The 19,683-nt window shown below is 41.3% G+C and overlaps 1 protein-coding gene across 1 annotated transcript; it reads right to left on the reverse strand.

Annotated features, from left to right (window-relative positions):
- Positions 1-376: 376 nt before the first annotated feature.
- Positions 377-16,219, reverse strand: E2f8 (E2F transcription factor 8). Its single transcript, XM_013019578.1, has 13 exons — positions 16,146-16,219; positions 15,691-15,815; positions 13,354-13,632; positions 12,516-12,672; positions 11,086-11,400; positions 10,495-10,656; positions 8,793-8,930; positions 6,637-6,840; positions 6,324-6,411; positions 5,548-6,079; positions 2,005-2,137; positions 1,485-1,885; positions 377-1,150 (listed from the first exon to the last, which is right to left on the reverse strand). The coding sequence occupies exons 2-13, from the start codon at positions 15,703-15,705 to the stop codon at positions 968-970; spliced, it is 2,607 nt and encodes an 868-aa protein (XP_012875032.1). The 5' UTR covers positions 15,706-15,815; positions 16,146-16,219; the 3' UTR covers positions 377-967.
- Positions 16,220-19,683: the final 3,464 nt, after the last annotated feature.

A 19,683-nucleotide genomic window follows, 5' to 3' on the forward strand; every position in this document is an offset into this window, starting at 1 on the left:
ACTATTAATGTATGTAAGTAGAGCAGGAGAATTGGTGTCTGATCTTCCTCAGCAAAGAGTAGGAAGCCTGGGATAGATGCAGGTTATGCTGGGGTAGGGCAGTGAAGCTCCTGCCTTTCATCTCTAGTCTCCAAGGGAAGAGTGGAAAGCTTGTGGCACTTAGAGAGGTAACCTTGGTCAAGTATTAGCCTTTACCAAGCTATATTCACTATTCTAAGCAAAACCAAGGATCTCAAGAGAGGAAGAGAATTTAAACTTTCTATAAATTTGACATATCTAAATCCCATGATATATTCTCCTTCCCAGAAATCTGCCTCTGAGAATAAAGTTTTTTCTCCCAAGACCGCCTAAATGGCCAAATGAAAATGTTAACTACATTTTAGAAAAGTTTTAATTTGAACAACTTATGATTAAAAATACATTTTATAAATAATTTTTCCATAGACTTGATTGAGGATTGTTGCAAACTCTACAAAAAGACATACTGCAACACCAACAGATTAAAGAAATTACAAAAAATATAGCTTTAGCCCTCCTATTAAAAATACATTATACATCACACAGCATTTTCTTTGTGCAAAAAGTATGAGAGTGCTGTGTTAGGCATACTAAACATATTCACTCAAACAAAAGTAAACTTTAATACAGGTATTTTGCATAATAATGTGGGCACAGTTGAAATAATGAATCTTCCCCCCCACAAGTTAATATACCTTCGTTCAACATTTTACTTTTATTTTGTAGGCTTGAAGGCTGAACTTAGCCTTATACAAATGTGTGTGTGCGTGCACGTATTTATGTATGTATGTATATATGTATGTATGTATGTATGTATGAAAACAAATATCAGCTTTGACATTGAGTAACCCCAATGTATATTTACAGTATTTTCAGTGATGGTGTTTTCCAAAGCAGTCTGTGTACATCTTCTCTGTTAAATAGCTCTTTAGAAAAATCAAATAATCAATTAGTGGACATCTTCTGTTGAGACTTCCAGTTTCCGCTGTGGGACAAAGAGAGTTCCAAAGGAGGTTTTATTAGCACCATCAAAATCCATACAGGATGGGCCAGGCAGCTTGGATGGTCCACCTGGGGTACGGAAGAAACTTTCAGCCACTAACTGTGACCCTTTGGGTGTTACAGGAACAGGCTGATTGGAAAGAAGAATGGAAAAAAGGAGTCAAATTCGCAGACAAACATATGTGTGAGCAGACCCAGAACACTAGGCTAGATAAATGCGCTGCATGTTGGAATACTAGCATATCTTAACATTGGCTAGGGAAGCCTTGGAGGGTTTAATATTCTCATTACTTTTGCTAAAAGAAGACAAAACCTCATGATAACCCAGTAGGCACTCTTCCTGGATCTGAAAGGAAGGCTGACTTTTAATCACTCCCTTTGCTATCCTTCCTCTCTCTAGAGTCTCCTATGATGTTATTTGGGGCATATTAATTCTAGGAATAATTAAATGAGAATGCTTTTACCTGTTGTGGCCCCGTCACAGCAATTGATTGTCCATTTGCTTGGCTCTGGCCTGGGACTGGTGAGTCATGGTTGGTGGCTCGTCCTTGTTGAGAGCCTGCATTTTCTGGTACAGTACTAACTGTTTCTATTCTTGGGGATACAGGAACAGCTCCTGTACCAGGCCCAGGGCTGGCAGACACCTGTACACTGGGAGATATGAGTCCCAAGTGTTGCAAGGTAAAGTTTACAATGGCTGAGCTTGGGTTCTGGACAGGAACGGGGTGGCTCGAAGTGAGAGCCGGGCTGTTCCCAACAGGTACGGCTGCCACAGGAGTTGGTGAAACCATAAGCTTCAAAGGTGTCACATGAAAAGAGGGAAAATTAACAGCAGTGAGTTCAGATGATGTCACTGGGATAACACCTGGAAAAAAGGGGGGTGGGGAAGAGTTCTTAAAAGCACAGGAATTTGGCTGGGAAGTTTACAAGGCGTATCTGAACTTAAGACTGGCTCATGTTTGAAAGTATTCTTCATATACTCACCTGCAATGGGTGAGCCGTAGATCCTTTGGTTTGGGGAAAGTGTACCTGAGTTTTCTTTACTAGATAAAATGGATTCTGCCCCCAGGGATGAGCACTGAGTGAGAGGGATTAGGTATCCTGATGGGAACAAGGTCTAGAAAACAAGGAGGAAGGATTTATTTTACACAAAAATGGCCACGTGTCACTTCAGGACAATAGCCTTTGACTGTTTTTCTCACTGACCCAAGTTTTCCAATAGCTGGGATATAGGCAGCTCAGTCAGCCAGATACCAAAGGACAGTGCCTCCCACTCATTCCAGTTTTTGCCCTGGAATAATACAGAATATTGATTTCTTAAATGCTACCCAAAGCTACTTAGTATTAAGGCTTACCTGGCACACTTCCCTTACACTGATGTCCTAAATACTGCTATGTCCTGCTATGATGTGACACTGTGAGTACCAAGCTTAATGGAGGCCAACACCACGTATGACAAGTTTGGACTTTTAACTACTGTTCTTGAATTGGGTAGGATGGTATTTCCCAAAGAGTATTCTGAGGAACACCAGTTCCTAGGGATGCAAACAGGCATTGCTTGATTCATGCTCAAATATGTTTAAGAAAAGCTTAAACAAAAGCCAACAGTATCTTTAAATAGATAATTTTCTAGATACTTTACGTGGGCATGAATTATAAATCTCCAAGTAGGGTGTATTGTATTTACTATTGCCATATTATTTTGCAAATAAATTTTTGGTAAGGCTATTAAAAAGAGCTCATACTAAAAAGAAAAACATTTTAAGCAGTGTTGATTTAGAGAAAGGAGTGGCCAAACTTTGGTCCAGGAGTATATCTAATCTTTTGCTTGATTTTGTCAAGGTTTCTTTGGAACAGTCATGCCCAGCATTTATGTGCTGTCTGTGGCTGCTTGCCTGCTACACTGTCAGAGTTGAGTCGGTGTAACAGCCAAACATATTTACTGCCTGGCCCTTTCTAGGAAGTCTGTTGACCCAATTTAGACCTAAGAAATTAGAATTTTTTGTACATGACTACTTATTTGGATGATACCAAGCAAGCTTATATAAAAGTACTTCAGAGGCTGAAAATAACAGAACAAAAGGTGATCTGATTAATTCATATTAGAGATGCAGAATGCCATTAGGGAAAAAAAAAAAAAACCTTGAGGCAATAAAGTAAGTAATAATAGAAAAGGCTGAGGGTTACATGTACCTGCCATCCTGCCTGTTAGATCTCGGTGCTTCTCCAAACAGAAAGCTAACCTGCCTGAAAAGTCTGCTTTAGCCTCTCCATACTCAGGACTGGCGAAAGTTAAAAGCAACTCTTATAAATGGGGGAGCTCCTTTTTATCTTCCTTCAAACTTATTTTTTCTCCATTGCCAAAGCAATAGTCCACACTTCAATCTCTCTCCTACTAGGTCTTTCCCTTGGGAATCAGAGGATTTCGAATTTACAAAGCTGAAAATATACCACAGGTTTAAATTTTGTTTCTTAGAATCAGAAATAGCGAATTTTTTTAACACTTGCTCTGTTATTTTTAGTTATGTTCCTTGACAGGATAAATTATTACTACTGGTTTAACTGAAGCCTTCAGTGAAACCCATATTACTCTCATAATTATGTCTCCATAATAAATAATAATTGTCAATATAAATTATACTTATTAAAGTCTTTTAACCTATAATGCCAATTCCATTTAGAAAATATATTAAAATTATTAGCCTTAAAGAATGAATTTGACATAATTCCCCTTGAAAATTACGTCTTCCAGCCTAGTCATCCTGACTCCCTCTTTTACCTTCAAATTGTTTTGTTTTCTCTATTCTTATCATCCACTATCTGATAAGTTTGCGTTTGTTTGGATACTGTCTTCTCTCCACCCCTAGAGTGTTTGGATTCTTGGTAAATGTTTGTTGGAATGAATTAGCACATGAAGCTTGCTCTGTCTTTCTTCCTTTTTTGTTCTGTTCATTTCATGCTAAAAAGGGTCAAAATGAACCCACAGAGGTTAAAAAAAAAAAAAAAGAAGCAAGTTGCATTCTACCCATTGAAAACCCTAATCCTGAACGTCTCAGGGAGCAACAGGAGATCATTATTCAATCGTACTCATTGGCCCAAAGAGATTATGGACCTCCCAGAAAATGAATGAAGCCAGCCTTGTGATTTTGCCCCTAGCATGTACATTAAATGCAAAATGATACTATGTGAGATAATACACGTTTTGAATAGCTTTCATGGGGCCATCCTCAGGGAAAATTTGGCACTCTAAAGCTCCCTTAATAACCAGTTAGAGATAATGCCCTTCAGCTGATATGGTGTCTTTAAAAGACCAGAAACCTCTTTATGTATATTATCATGTAATAAATTCAATAATCCCATAGAAACTGTCATGTGGCCATGGGCAAGTACTTAGAAGCAACCACAACTAAAGATGATAGAGTGAGATCTGAATCCAGAGCACAGTTTTTCTACTCAGTAAGTGCACAGTAAAAATATGTGGAAGTTTCTTTCTTCTTTCTTTCTTTCTCTCTCTCTCTCTCTTTCTTTCTTTTTTTGCCGGTGGTGGGGCCTGAACTCTGGGCCTGGGTGCTGTCCCTCAGCTCTTCAGCTTTACCACTTAAGCCACAGCACCACTTTTGTTTTTTTCTGCTTATGTGGTCCTGAGGAATCGAACCCAGGGCCTCTTGCATGCAAGGCAAGCACTCTACCACTGAGCCATCTTCCCAGCTGCTGGAATAGTTTCTTGACAAATGAATACATGTAAGATGTAGGGAAGTAAATACCTTGTGTTAACGAAAGGGGCAAAATGAGAGTAACTTCCGCCTCCATGATTAATTGAATTTACTCAGTCACACTGTCTTTCATGAATAATTGTCCTAAGACAGGAGAATGAGACAATGTCTATAAAAGAACTAACACCTATGATATCTGCTCTGTGGATAGACATTCAATGTTACTTTATCCTGAGCTAATTTCCTAGGGTTAAAAAAAATTACCTAGCATGTCAATATCTATAGAAATCAAGGCATCCAAGAAACCTACAAGTTACCAAGATTAGTTTGACTTTTCCATTTATACAACGTAGAAATTGTGATTGACATTTGAGGTAGGAACTGAAAATGAGGAACATATTATCTTCTAGGCAACAGATGCCAGGTACATGACATCAAACAAACACTGAAGAATGACTCAGAAAGCAGGAGTCACAGGAATCCTATGTCTGCTTATAAATTATTTATGACTTCATGACAGTTGTTTGCATTCCAGTATGGGATGGAGAAAGAGACTTGTGGACAACCACCTGTGATGCTTTAAAAAGAGCAAGTAATCCCTTCCTCTGAAGGTTAAAAATGACTCTGCCTTCATCATAGTCAGAGGATTAGCTGTCCAGACCTCTTTTGGATTACAGGATGCTAAGGAACGGTTCCCTTGTCTTCTGACATACTGTCTTTGATCTGCTAAATTTCACAAGCCACCAAATTTTTCTCTTTGAATCGGATAGGAAATTTCTAAAAAAATTAAAGCACAATTCAAGGTTGTACTTACTGTGGAGACATTTTCAAGTCCTTTTAAATCGTCTTTAAATTTCTTTTTGGATCCACTGTCCTCCAGTATGCTTGCTCTCTTGGAGCCTTTTTCTCCAGCTGCCTCCCTGTTTCGGTTCTTTGTAGCTTGTTTCTCTGCTAAAGGCAGCAAGCTTCCAGGTCTGGAGGAGGCACTGGTCTTTGTGGCATCACTGGTGACCTTTTCAGTGGAGGCATCTGTGGAGTCGCTTGACCCAGTAGCTTTAGAGGAATGGGTGGAGCAGACTGTTGGGCTCAGGCCTTGGGGCGGTGTTATGGTTTGGGCTTGGGCAGGTTGCAAGTAGATGGCATAGGATGGGCCTGAAGGGGCCTGAGGTAGGATCACAGGCACTGCTGATGACAATGGACTAGGGATCAGGGGGACCACCCCTAGAGACTGGATGAGGGATGGTGCCATCAGCTCTAGTTCAGCATTTGCTGGGGCATCCAGAGGAGCCACTGGTTTGTAGTGCCCAGATCTTGCTAGCTGTACTTTCACTTTCTTTCTGGGTTCACTGAAAGATAAGATTTAGAACATGACACAATGGAAACACATTTGCTTCTAAATGTTCTATCACTTTAAACCCAAGGTGAAGCCATTACAGAAACTATCATTTCTGTAATAACTGTGTAGGAGACATGGAACAGATTATCTCTGTAATTTCCAAAGCTAGTGCTTATGCTCACACAAAGCAACTGATTCTAATAACACAATGTGAAAGTAATTCACTCTGTTACTAAAGAGCACTGCCAACTTACCTTGATTGCTCTTCTAACTGCATTTTACAAATAGCTGCGAGTTGATCCATTTTACTTGGGAAGGGTGGAGAATTCTGAGAACTCTCAGCTAGAAAAATAGAAAGGGGGGTGTGTGTTAAAGCTTAAGAATAAATATTCACACAGATGAAATTTTACTGAGGTCAAAAAACTAGATAACATGTACTGCCCCCAAAATTACAGGGCAATTAAACAGTGAATCCTACAAATGGCCATTTAAAAAAGTATAATATATATGTAACTTAGGCTTATGATTTAGGATCTTTGTGTAAAGATAGTGAAACACAAAATGTACCTTTGTTGTTCTTGACAGGGCTACTGGGAGCAGAATTTATCTTCCTCCGATCACTCTCTATACTCTTTACCAGTTTGATAAGAGATGGATGTCTAGTGAAGTTTGGTTTCCCACGCGTGGAAAAGAGGTTTTTGGCACAGTTCTCTTTTGTTGACTGCCTTACCTCCAAATCAGAGGTGGCAACAGGTATGACTGGGCTGGGGCCTGAAATGGAAAAAGGTCTGTATTAAAGGGGAGGAGGTGATTTCAGCTTCCTCCTGAGATATGAAATCAAAATGTAGTTCCAAAATGATTAGAGAGCAACTGTGCTACTCTCCCACAGGCTTTCTTTTGTCAGATGCACTCTGATACAGTATTTCATGTTGTATTTCTGAAACCACACTGTATCAGTCCTTTGGGATTCAAGAAGGAGTAGTTTATGAATCCCCTTTAGATGAAGACATGCATTTGGAGATGTTCAAGTTTCCTATACAATATGAAATCTATTTGGTTATAACCTATATGCATCCTCCTGTAAATCTGAAGTCATCCCTAATTACATATAATGCCTAATATAATCTGCATTGTATAGTATGTAAGTAGTTGTGATACTGTACTAGTTAGGGAATAATGATCAGAAAAGGTCTATATATGTTCAGTGCAGACAAACATTTAAAATTTCGACATTTTCATTGAGTGCTGGTGGCTTACGCTTGTAATCCTAGTTTCTCAGGAGGCTGAGATCTGAGGACGCTGTTTGAAGCCAGCCTGGGCAGAAAGTCCACTAGACTCTTAACTCCACTAATGTAACAACAACAAAAAAAGGTGGAAGTGGAGTTTTGGCTCAAGCAGTGGAGCACTAGCCTTGAGGAAAAACTCAGGGACAGTGCTCAGGCACTTAGTTCAGGACTGGCACCCATGCACGTATACATGCGCATGCACACGTGCACATACAAATTCAGTATTTTCAACTTATTGTAAGTTGAATCCTTGGATGTGGAACATTCAGACATGGAAATGGACAATAACCAATGAAGAGCTAGACTGTAGTCACTCTTCATTTTCTTTCTTGGTGATGTATTAAAAAGTATATGTCCTGACTGGGCATCAATGGCTCACATCTATAATCCTAGCTACTCAAGGAGGTGAGATCTGAAGATTGAGATCCAAAGCCAGCCTGGTCAGGAAAGTCCATGAGACTCCTGTATCTCTAGTTAACTACTATTTAAAAAAAAAAAAAGGAAAAGAAAAGAAAAGCCAATAGTGGAGCTGTGATTCAAAGTGGTAGAGCACTAGCCTTGAGCACAAAAGGACAGCACCCAGGCCCTAGGTCATGCCCCAGGACTGGCACCAAAAAAACCAAAATTATGTCTTATCATCAGACCTGATGAATATGATCCGTATACTTGCTCCACTGGTTAGGCTACTTTTGGAAAATGCGCCCAGAGAGGAAAGCAGAGACACACAATGTCTGATGCAAGATGTCTCAGCTAGCAGCAGGAGGGTTTGGGGTATATATCTGGTTAGTACAGTCCCACAACCTTCATTCCAGATTCCTGGACCAGAACATCTCTCCGTGAAATGCTTCTAAAATTTCAGTAACCTTGCAATGGTGCCATTGTCCTTTCCACTTCACAGAAGAGGAAACTGAGTCTTGGAGAAGTAACTTGCCTGAGGACACATAGCTAATAGGTGGTAGAGCTGAGACTAGAACCTAAGTCTCCCCATCTTTCTGTGGTTCACATTCTTGCCATTTTCCAGTGCTTCTGTGTATAGATATTTGATGGGATGCAAAAATATGAGCATTTCAGTGTTGAATATTAGAAACATCTACCTTGAAACCAGATTAGATTCATTTCTTATTCTCAATGTGTTACAGTTTTTGATGTTTTTACTGAACAGAATATGAGAGCAACCATGTATATGCTCTCTGAAGCTTTCAACTTTTTAAATCCATTCACTTTCAAATTTTACTTCCTGGATACAGGGTGAGAGAAGGTGGTTATGGAGATTACATATCTAATGTCACCAGTAGCAAACTCTATATGGGCACTCATCTTTAATAGCTTTTACAGTCATTTATATATGTCCTTCCCATGTGGAGTTGGAAAGAAAAATCTCTCCAAATGTGCATTAATTTGGAAAAGAATTTTAAAAATGAAAGAAAAAATACATACCACTGCTATTTAGACTGATTTCTGGGCCTGTCCATTTAAAAGCTGGTTTTCTTCCTCTTTCCTCTGTAACATGAACTTTCTTGATAAGATTCAGGCTACTCAGAACATTAGCTATATCATACAATCTCCTAATTTTTGCTAGGAAAAAAAAAAAGATATATGCCACTTAACAGAATAATGAAAGATCAAAAGATTCTGCTTCATAAGAAATTAATGTATATTCTAAGAGCTGCCCTGTCAATGTCAGACAGGAACATCTGACTCCTTTTAAGTTATTCTATGGCTGCCCCTTTAATTAAAACCAAGAAGAGGTTTAAAATATTTAAAAGTCAGTTGCTGCTGGTACTGAATTTTGCAATGACAACAGTACACTTTGAAAACAGAAAAGTAACTTGATGAAATCACCAGACTTATAAAAACTTGCCATTCCTAAATACTTCTGAGGAATCAGAAGACTTTATGTGAACAAATAGAAATAAAGCATTGGTAAATGTATTGCCTTTCTATTCACAATAGCATATAAAACAAGATTTCTTTCATAGCATGAAGTATGGAGAATTCTGTACCCCTAAGGACATTTGTACATTTTTAGGTTTTTAAGTGATAGGCAACATATAGATCTGTTAATTCTACAAATCTCATGATTTAAAAATGTTTTTGTTACAAAGAATCTATGCTAACTTCTGTTTGATAGTACAAAATTACAAATGGAGTCTCCCTTCATAGCCATTCTAGAAGGTTCTGAGTTCCCTGAGGATGCAGCAAATTACACATCTGCACTTCCAGAAATAGCTAAATGCTATAACCAGTGAAACAGGGAGCTGAAAACTGTCTGGTGACTCAGAGAAAAACAGGTGACCCATTTGTAGTACAGGGATGTGGTTTCTCAAATTGCAGATCTCCCAAGCCAACTGCCTGTACTACTGTCTTTACTCTCTACTTAGTTGTCTTGAAATAAATATATATCAATCTAGGGATGTCTGAATGTACTTCTGAGACTAGTATGGCTTTACAGGCTAGGATGGCATTTCCAGGTGAGCCCCCAGACAATTCCTGTGACCTCTGAGGTCAGTCAGGGTGGCTCTGCCTCACTATATGGCTGCGTCCTGGGAAGCCACCTACATCTAGTACAGACCCCAGAAGAGAAAAGCATTCACTAGATGCCTTTCTCAGGCACTTCTTTTCACAATTTCTCTCTATTCCTTGCGGAGGTTCCTGCAAAGTCTGGCACAGGGATCAAGGCAAATTCTGTGTTAGAATCCTAGAGTCCCTTTCAAATTTAAGATAATCTGGCTAAAACTCCTCTTTCAGAACCAACAGGCCATTTATATTGTAGGCCATTCTGGGGGATATTTTTTCATAGGAGTTATTTATACCTTAACATATCAGTATTAGTGCAGAGAGCAGAGATCAAGGAACCCACTTCTTCTTTACAATTTATTGCTCATTCAGATCTTAGATAGTACAGATTCTATGACTTTGTTACAGTATCATGTGAAGCCAAAGTATCTAACAAATAAGAATAGTTATACATATCTTTGATCCCCACAGGCCAGTACCACCATACCTGCTGAAAGTGAAGGTAGAAAAGCCAAACTAGACAGGATGTGTTCAGTGCTCTATACATTTGGAAATAAGCTAATAATAGAAACGTTATTGTTTGTGATTAGATTTAAGCTCCACAGAAGTCCATGGCACTTACTTTTAAACTTGCTTTTATCCAAATCTTCCACATGGTCTTCCCCAATTAAAATCTTGGCAGCAATTTCTAAGCTTACTATCTGAGGCGTTGACACTAAAAACAGCATCACAAATTTCTGGCTCATCACTCTTAAGGACTTATCTTTGCGGCTGTTTACAGAAGCTTTGGGGAAAGAAGAAGATTAGAGAATTAAAATTCGTGAGGGGACAAGTGACTTCTAAAGTGACAAGGCTAAAAATACTACCACCTGATCATCCAGCTGACAACTGCAGTGTTTTAGCATTACAGCCAAGTAGCTATATAGAAGAAAGCAAGCTCATGAGAAATGTCTGAGCTTTTCTTTCTTTCTTTTTTTATTTTCATTCATTACTGGAGATTGAACTCAGGGCATCACACTCACAGCATTCTATCCTTTGAGCCATATACCTAGTCTTTTTGCTCATTTTTCTAGTTTATCAGATAGTGTCTCACACAAACTTTACCCAGGATGGCCTCCAACCACAGTCCTCACCTCTGTCTTTCAAGTAGTTGAGATTATAGAGCTGTGCCACCTTGCTCAGCTAGTATAGACTTTTCCATGCTATTGCTCACCTGCCCGAAATTCCACTCCAGGAAGTTCAACAAAACACATGTCTTGGTGTCCATTTTGGCCAGTGTTTGATTTGATGATATGGTCCTCAATACTGTAACTCTTAATAAAGTCAAACTCTTGTTCATACTCTTTCTTTTTGATCATCATAATCTGTTCAGCATACTTATTCTCCTCTCCAACGCTCTTCAGAGTACCAAGGGTTTTGTTGAGATTGTGTCGCCCATGCCAAGTGTACCTGTTTTTGGCAAGGCGGCTCACCATGTGTAAGCTCTCTAAGACATTCACTATATCATAAATTCGCCGACGCTCAACATCTACAAAGAATACGATTGTAGGTTAATAGGTCACTTTTGTGTTTTGGAAGTGAGTCACTTCTTCTATGGGCTTTTAGTCAATAGATTCAAGGTAATATAATTTTATTTACTACTGAAAACAACAGGGTGAAGGTGGAAGAGTTACAGCAATGTTCTCAAAGGTAGAAATGAGTGATTATGACTTAGAAAGGCAACATCTATTGATTATCTAATACGTACCAAGGCACAGACATTTTATCCTAACTTGTGAAGCAGTTACTTTAATGACCAGAACAAAGCTACTAACTTACCTAGGGAATACCCAAGTCTTTACACACACACACACACACACACACACACACCCACACACCTGCTTATCACATTCACACAACAGGTCTAAAATTATGAGATTTTAGAAAAAAATAAGATGGACTTTTTAAAAACTGACAAAAAATTAGGAAAGTATAACTCTCATTGAGTCTAACTTCTCCTACATCCTTGCTACTACTAAAGACGTTGGTAGAAGTAACTCTTATGACTTGCCCAATCTAGTTAAATTGAATTATCTGGCATAGCTCACATCTTCAAGATTAAGATTAAGGTATTTATATAACTTTCGAAAAACATTTCTAATTTGCCATACATTCTTTTAGTTATAACTAGATTCAGGTCTACGAAAGACACAATAGCTTTTGCCAAACACCAAAATACTCCCCAAACCAGTCTTCAGTCTGGTGGTGGCAGGGTGGCAGGGAGTACAACCTGGTTCCATCTACAGGAGGTGCCAATCAATGTAACAACCAAGAAGGTTTTGGCTCCTCAAGAAAAGAGTCAAGAGGAAAGTTCAGAATTGTAGCTGTTTGTGAAACAGAGACAATAAAACAATGTTGCCTTTCTGTAAAGCTTTAGACAACCTCAGCAAAAAGTAAGCATATCATTTTCATGTTTCTGAGATTAATTGCAATTAAAAGCCATTCATCTTTATCCTCAGATTAACAGGACTTTGGACACCTATCAGTTCCCTATAGCCTTATTTATGTCTGCTACAAACACTGCTTCTGAGCATACAACTGAGGAGTTAAGTCCATAAACCCAAGTTTAATTATTAACCTTTTAAGCAAACTTTTTGTACTTACTAAGTTCTTCAGCTACCTCATCAAGACAGATGTCATTATTCACAGCAGGATTGGGATAATTAGGATACCGGGCTAAGAACTTGTGACACAACAATCCTAAACTTTTATCTTTTCGACTTGGTTGAGATTTCTCATATTCATCACCAGATAAGTGGTCCTACAAAGGAAAAGGTAAACAAATTTATTCTAAAATTCATTTTTGCCAGATTTATTAGGGGCGTGTGAGCTCCGTGACCAACACCTCTTACACACCTTTTCTATACATGCTAAGCTTGTACAACTACAAAGTAGGAGGTAAAAAAGACAAAGTTGGGTAAGCCAGTACAATTTGCTTAGCAAATCCAAAAGCTGGAATGAAAGTCACTAAAAGTTTCAGAATTCCCAGTGTTTGTGTGTATTTGATGGGATCAGGAATGTTCATGGAGTTTAGTAACAGCCAGAAAGCAGTGCTGATTAAAATTATATTGCTGGCACTTCTGTTTTTGTTCTTATTTTTCTTTTCTTTTTTTTTTGCTGGTCCTGGGGCTTCAATTCTGGGCCTGGGCACTGTCCCTGAGCTTCTTTGGCTGAAGGCTACCACTCTACCACTTGTGCCACAGTGCCACTTCTGGCTTTTTCTGAGTAGTTTATTGGAGGTAAGAGTCTCATGAACTTTTCTGCTAGGGCTGGCTTCAAACCATGATCCTCAGATCTCAGCCTACTGAGTAGCTAGGATTACAGGTTTTGAGCCAGCGCCTAGCAATTGCTGGCACTTCTGCAACAGCTTCAAAACCTTCCCCCCTCCCAACATCTCCCCTGCCCTGCCTCCCCATTCCCAACCTAGTCCTCTGAAACCTACGTGTAAACAGTCTTTGGCCTCAGGTAATCCACTTCTATTGTCAAATAATCCCCTTTTCTGATCTCTGCTTCGGATCTCAGGGCTCACAGCACTGATAAGCATTTTCAGATTGGCTGTTGGTGTCCATGGCTCTCCCTGGGATGCTTCTTTGGGTTTGGTGGGCGTGGTTAAAGGGCCAAAATCGGGCTGTCTCTCAGGTAGAGGTATATTGGCCTTAGTGGACTCTTTCAGGGGGGTTTTCATCAGTCCCCTTTTATGTGGTTCAAAAAAGAGGTTTTCCTAGTTCAAAAGAAGTAAATAATTAAATCTCTTGTAAAACAGGACTTATCAGGTAAATTTTGATTCTAAAATTATATAATATAGAGAATATTGCTAAGAAGAAAATGCCTAATGTGATTGCACAGTTGACTATAAAGTATATCCCAATGATTAGCTTCCCATTTAACACCTATTCTATTTTGTTTTTTTATGTCACCCTGCCTGGTCTGAAACTCACAACCCTCCTGCTTCAACCTCTAGAGTTCTGGGATTACTGGCATGGGATACTATGCCTTGGCTGTTACTGCATTCTAGAATTTAACTCTCATTTTCAGTTTTGCAAAAGAATGGATCTAAATGTTTTCATTTAATTCATGTTTAATTTAGTTAGGACTTATAATTTCCAATTAACTTCTATTTAATTAATTTTTGATTAATTTGGATTTATTTCTGATTCTATTTTGAAATAACTTTAGATTTAAAGAAGTGAGTTCACATGTACCCATCACTTATGTTGCTCTTATAGGTCTGATAATTTTAAGTGATTGCCCCAAGCTCCAGAAGCAACCTTTATAAATGAGTATAAGGGCTGGGAGGGTGGCTCAGTGGTAAAGTGCTTGCCTTGCATGCATGAGGCCCTGGGTTCAATTCCTCAACACCACATAAGCAGAAAAAGCCAGAAGTGGCGCTTTAGCTCAAGTGTTAGAGTGTTAGCCTTGAGCTGAAGAGCTGAGGGACAGCGCCCAGGCCCAGAGTTCAAGCTCCACGACCATAAAATAAAATAAAAATGAGTATAAGACCCATAGAACAGAAACCATTATCTACCTAGTATAATAGCTGCATTTAGTGAGTGCTGAATTAAAACACTATTTACATGAAGGAGGAGGAGAACCAAGCAGATAAAATGAGGGCCAACATATGCCAGATTTATCTAGAAAGTCCTCAGTGCTTAAAAGTGGGTCTTCTAACCAGAAAAGTCTGCACTTTCAACATCTATTGTACCCAGGGAGAAATGGGGCCAATAAAAGTAAAACTAGCTGCCCAAAGTCATAAACCTAGCTCCTGGCAGAAGCAGGGCTGCCATTGAGACAAAAGAGGGTAAGTTAAATAAAACTAATGGAGACCTATGTCCACAGGAACTTCATATACTTTTTAAAAATATATATCTGTAGTAATTTTAGAAGAAAATACTTGGAATGGCTATAATTGAAAAAAAGAGATTCATTAAACTCTTCAATAACTTTAGAAATATAGATGAAAGATACTATTTTTTGTCTATGACATTTAAGGATTTATCAAGGGCTTTTCTATGTGTAATGTTAACAGAATCTTGCCAAACATGACATCAGGCTGTATAAGGTCACACATGACTAGAACACAGACCTTCCCATGCCATGCCATGTATGTAGTATTTGCATGGAAGTTCATGTGATTGATCCCATGAGATGTACCCAAGGAGGTACTGACCTAAGGATGGAGGGCTTCTAAAAACTGCAGCTCTTGGCCTCACCATACCAGGACAAATAGTGATTTTCTTCTTTTACTAATATCTAATACCCATAGGAAGCTTTTATGCAAGTTCACTTTTAAAAAAAGGCACTAGTTGAATATCAATCCACATATTCTTGCTGACAATGTTTTCTTAATTTTTCAAATAACTTATTTCTGTCTTAAACAGTATTTCAAACCCCAATATTTAAAGAAGTTGACAATTTCATAGAAAATTGCCTTAAAAGGAAATCATATTTAGTAAAGACAAATGCCTGTTTTGAGTTTGAGCTGTTCAAGAATCCTTGCGCTGGAATACAACAAATTTTTTTATTCTTAAAATTACCTTTTATCTCGTTAAAATTACCCTTTATCTCCTTTAGACTGCCATGAAATCATTAAACTAGGAATATGACTAACCCTGGGCAACCCCCTCCTCTTCAAAAATTAAAATTTCCTTCTTTCTGGATGTTTAAAAGGGGAAGCCAAAATCAAACATTAACAAGAGGCTAAAAGATGAAACATTAAGTCAGGATAACACTACACTTTAAAATGCAGTGGTGAATAAAAATACAGCAGTTAAAAAAATACCTTTTCGTTCTCCATTCTGTCAATTTCTCACACATTTAGTGTTCCTTTAAAAATGATAAATCTGGAGCTCCTCCTCAATTCTCAGTTCAAGTATTCCAATCAATTCTAATAAAAAGCTTAATATCCTTAAATAAAAAAAAAGGAAATACAAAAAAGAGAAAATCAAAAACGAGTAGATCTGAAAATCCCTTCACAGACAGAAGAGGTCAGGGATACAAGAGGTGACAGTAACAAAGACTAATGAAAAAAAAATTACAAACTAGACTTAGATTTTATTCCTGATAGCACCACTGGGCAGAGATTCATCCCAACAAACAGGTAAATTCCTTCATAAAACCCATCTACTGCCTAAGACTTCAAGCAACCGCAAAACTTTCAGTGACTGTCCTCTCCCATCTTTGGAGAAGGCGGGCCATTCTCCCGCGCCCACTGAATACACTGTAGCAAGCACCCACCTGTCCACAGATCAGGGCTCGGGCTCTGGACAGAGCACACGAATTCAGGTTCTGGATGAGCACACCGGACCCCAAGTATCTCAATACCCATCTGCATCTAGATGTTTGAATTTCACCCCTAATATACACGTGCGCAGGCGCAGTGACAAAGTTTTGGTAAGTCGCTTGATAGGAAACTTCTAAATTCTGCTCCAAAACGCTAAGCGTATGGCTGGGCATTTAAAGGACGCCTTATAATGAAGACTTCTTTTTTCCTTTACAGAAAAGCTTCCTTAAAGCCTCAGAGCGCCTTGTACTCCTTGCTCAGTTGGCCGATTCACGCCACGATGTTCGACTCCACCACGATGGGCTAATTTTGCTTAGTAAAGCATCCAGGTACAGACCCCACGCCGTCACCAGCTCCGCGCCGGGAGAGCTTCCCCCTCCTCCCGGGGAACCTGCACCGCCCTTCGTCAGGCCGCCAGTCCACAGCCCGCCCGACAGTTCCTAGATAGCATCCCCGTGGTTGCCAGAGCAACGGTTCCAGTCCAATCAGAGAGCCGGCTCCAGGCCTGCGATTGGCTGACGGCTCTAGGGGCGTGGCCGGACCTTCCGCCTCCGATTTAAAAATTTGGCGCGGAAAGTCGGACCGTGGCCGGCGCCGCCCCTTAGTTGCGCGGGGCTTGAGCGCGGGCAAACCCGCGCCCGGAACCAAGGCATCCTCGCCCCTCCCCCTTACTCGCCCCCCCCCGCCCTTCTGCGCGGGATCTCAGCTCCTCCCTCCAAGGCCCCCGGCGGAGCGAGAGGCGGGAAACGGCCGCCGCCGCCGCCGCCGCTGCCCGCCCAAGCTCGCTCCTATTGCCGGCCGTCCTGGCGCGGCGTCCCTCTGCGTTCCGCTGACCTGTCAGTCCACCTCACAGTTGGAGCCGGCGGCGGCTGATCCCGAAGTCCTGGGCACTCCTTATCCGCCCAGGCCCAAGACTCAGGGTGTCTGTCGGGCGGTCAGTCTTTTCCCGCCGCGCCGAGGTGGGGTGCCAGAGGGACACGCCGGGACCAGGACTGGCGGGCCGGCGGGCGGGCAGAGGGAACGTGACCGTGCTGGAGCAGTCAAGTCCCCGATTTGAAATTAACCCGCTCCCGGCGCGAGCCGCTCCCGCGGGCAGGGAGGGCCGCTCCCCTCCCCCACGCCCTCTCCTCCCGGCCGGGACCCCGCGCGCCAATCGGAGACTGTCCGCCTCCGCTGCCGGCGAATCAGGATGCAGGCACCGCCCTCGGGTTCCGCCTTCACAGCGGAGCTGGGGGGTGAGGAGGGGGGGGGGAAAGAAAGTTCTGCAACTTTTTTTTTTTTTAATACATCCCTTTATCCTTTATCCTGACTTGAAGTTGGGAGGGGGGGGGATGAAATTTGGCTAGCGAGCGGAGATGAGGGCGCCCTGCGATTCCAGAGTGAGTCCATCTTCCCCAGCGCAGCCCGGGAAGGTTCGCTCACCTGCCCTCCGGACCCTCTTCCATCCGGGGCACGTATTGTATCGCGCTGCTCAGTACCTGCTCACCCGGCTGCCAGACTTTGGTGCGCGGAAGAAGCTTGGCTATTGGTGCCCAGCTTCACTAGGGCGCGGGGCTTTGGTCCAGGTGTGAGAATTCAGGTGTGGAGAGGTGGGTGGGGGGGTGAAGCTGAAAACCCGCCACGCCTGTCCTGGAACCCCGAGTCTTCCCTCCCAGTCTCTTACCCACGCCTTTTCTCTTCCCTGTTGTCTTCTCTTGTTTTCCTCTGTCTTCTCTCTCTCTCCCCCCTTGCTTCCAAGCCTCAGGTGGCATCAGCCCGGTATATTGTAGAGTTTCTGTAGTAGCATCAGAGTTAAGAGACCCTACAGTCCGACATCCTCATTTTGCAGGAGGGGGAAACCGAGGCGGGTGGGCGCCAGGGCGCTGCCTGGTTCTGCCTGGATTTTTCGCATCCGTGTTGACTTACTGTGTTATTCTCTGCTTGAAAGCGGTTCCTCTTTTCTGGAGACCTGTGCTGGGGTTGCTGGACCGCATGTGTTGCCCAGCCTCTCCAAGGTGGGGCGGGAGGCGGGGGACAGGGGGCTCCAGGACAGTTTAGTTCAGACTCTTCTGCCTGTGTATCTGAAATCTTTAAACGCCATCAAGACCCGGGGCCAAGCCAAGTCCCAACGTTTCACTGGCGTGTCAATGAATCATTCGTTGCTGACTCGCAGCGCGAGACATTATTTTTTCCTGGACAAGGGTGGAGATACTCTCCCACTAAAAGCCAGGGGCTTGGGTGGGGGCATTTTCCCACGGACTACAGGCCACCAGATTGTTAGCACCTTCTGTATCTGCTTGTAGTAGCTGTAGGAGACACGGGTCCCTGGGTATCCGGCTTCAGGCAAGTACTACTCAAGAACATGCTTCAATCTGAAAGTTGGCCTTTCAGGTGCTGTGAAAAGGGAGCCGGCTGCCTGTAGCTCTTGGGTGTAAAATAAACCAGGCAGAGCCCCTGATTCTTACATGGTGGGGCAAGGTAGGCTTTAAAAGCATTAACAAAAGGTGGATGACCGGTGCTTCTGCTTTAGCCATTATCTGTCTCCCATATGAACTGTCATACCTCTCCCTCTACCCATTCGAGTGCAGTGGGCCCCTAAGTCCCTTCTTTAAAGATACTCTTCAGAAGCACCCTGCCAGATGACCTTATTTCAGAGATGCAGGGCCATTTACACTGCAGGGGTATTGAGTGCTAAGTATCTATAAGGCAAATAGTGCAGGTGACATTTCACAGATGGCATCAGATGATGACATCTTGCTTCCTACTCAGCTCAGGTGTTAAAGCATGAATTATGACTTGGCAATCGAAGCAGAGCACTGTAAAGTAATAAACTCAAGATCTCACTGTGAAATGATAAGGCGGGCACTTGAGGTCAACTCTGTGTCACTACTCAGTGCTTTCCACCGTGCTGGCCCCTGTCCTCACTTGCTTCAGTGATACTTGTGCACTACTACATTTATCTTAAAAAAATATTTCAGTAGTTGTACGAAGGAATTTCAATTCAACATGTTGGCTTTTGAGTATAATACATCTTGGTCAATGTCACTCCCATGTACCCCCAAACCACCTATCCTTTCAAGTTATCTGGTTCTACACATCATTTTATACAGAAGAAAATGGAGTCTATGAAGGTTCAAGTGATAGCCAACTTAGCTGTAGAGCCAAGATTAGAATCCAAGTCTATCTGCTCCCATATCAAATATCCCAATCCATTGCCTTCGAAAGTTCTAGTGAAAGAACTGTTAGTGACACCTTAGGCCAATTCATAACCATTTTAATTTCTCCCAAAATACAAAATTGAGAAGGTGAGATATGTAATTCTTACTGAATAACAGTTATCATGTCTTATTGAAGCATGTGCTATCATCATCAAACACTGAAAAGTAGTCCTATTAAGAGTGATACATTTTTGAAACCTCACCTACCCTTTCTTATAAAGGAAATTTTAAGAAGGGTAGTAGCTTAGTGGGAGAGCACTTGCCAAGTGTGTATGAAGTTCTGGGTTTGATCCCT

The sequence above is a fragment of the Dipodomys ordii genome, unplaced genomic scaffold (assembly GCF_000151885.1).
Source record: "Dipodomys ordii isolate 6190 unplaced genomic scaffold, Dord_2.0 Scaffold46, whole genome shotgun sequence".
Taxonomy (NCBI): Eukaryota; Metazoa; Chordata; class Mammalia; order Rodentia; family Heteromyidae; genus Dipodomys; species Dipodomys ordii.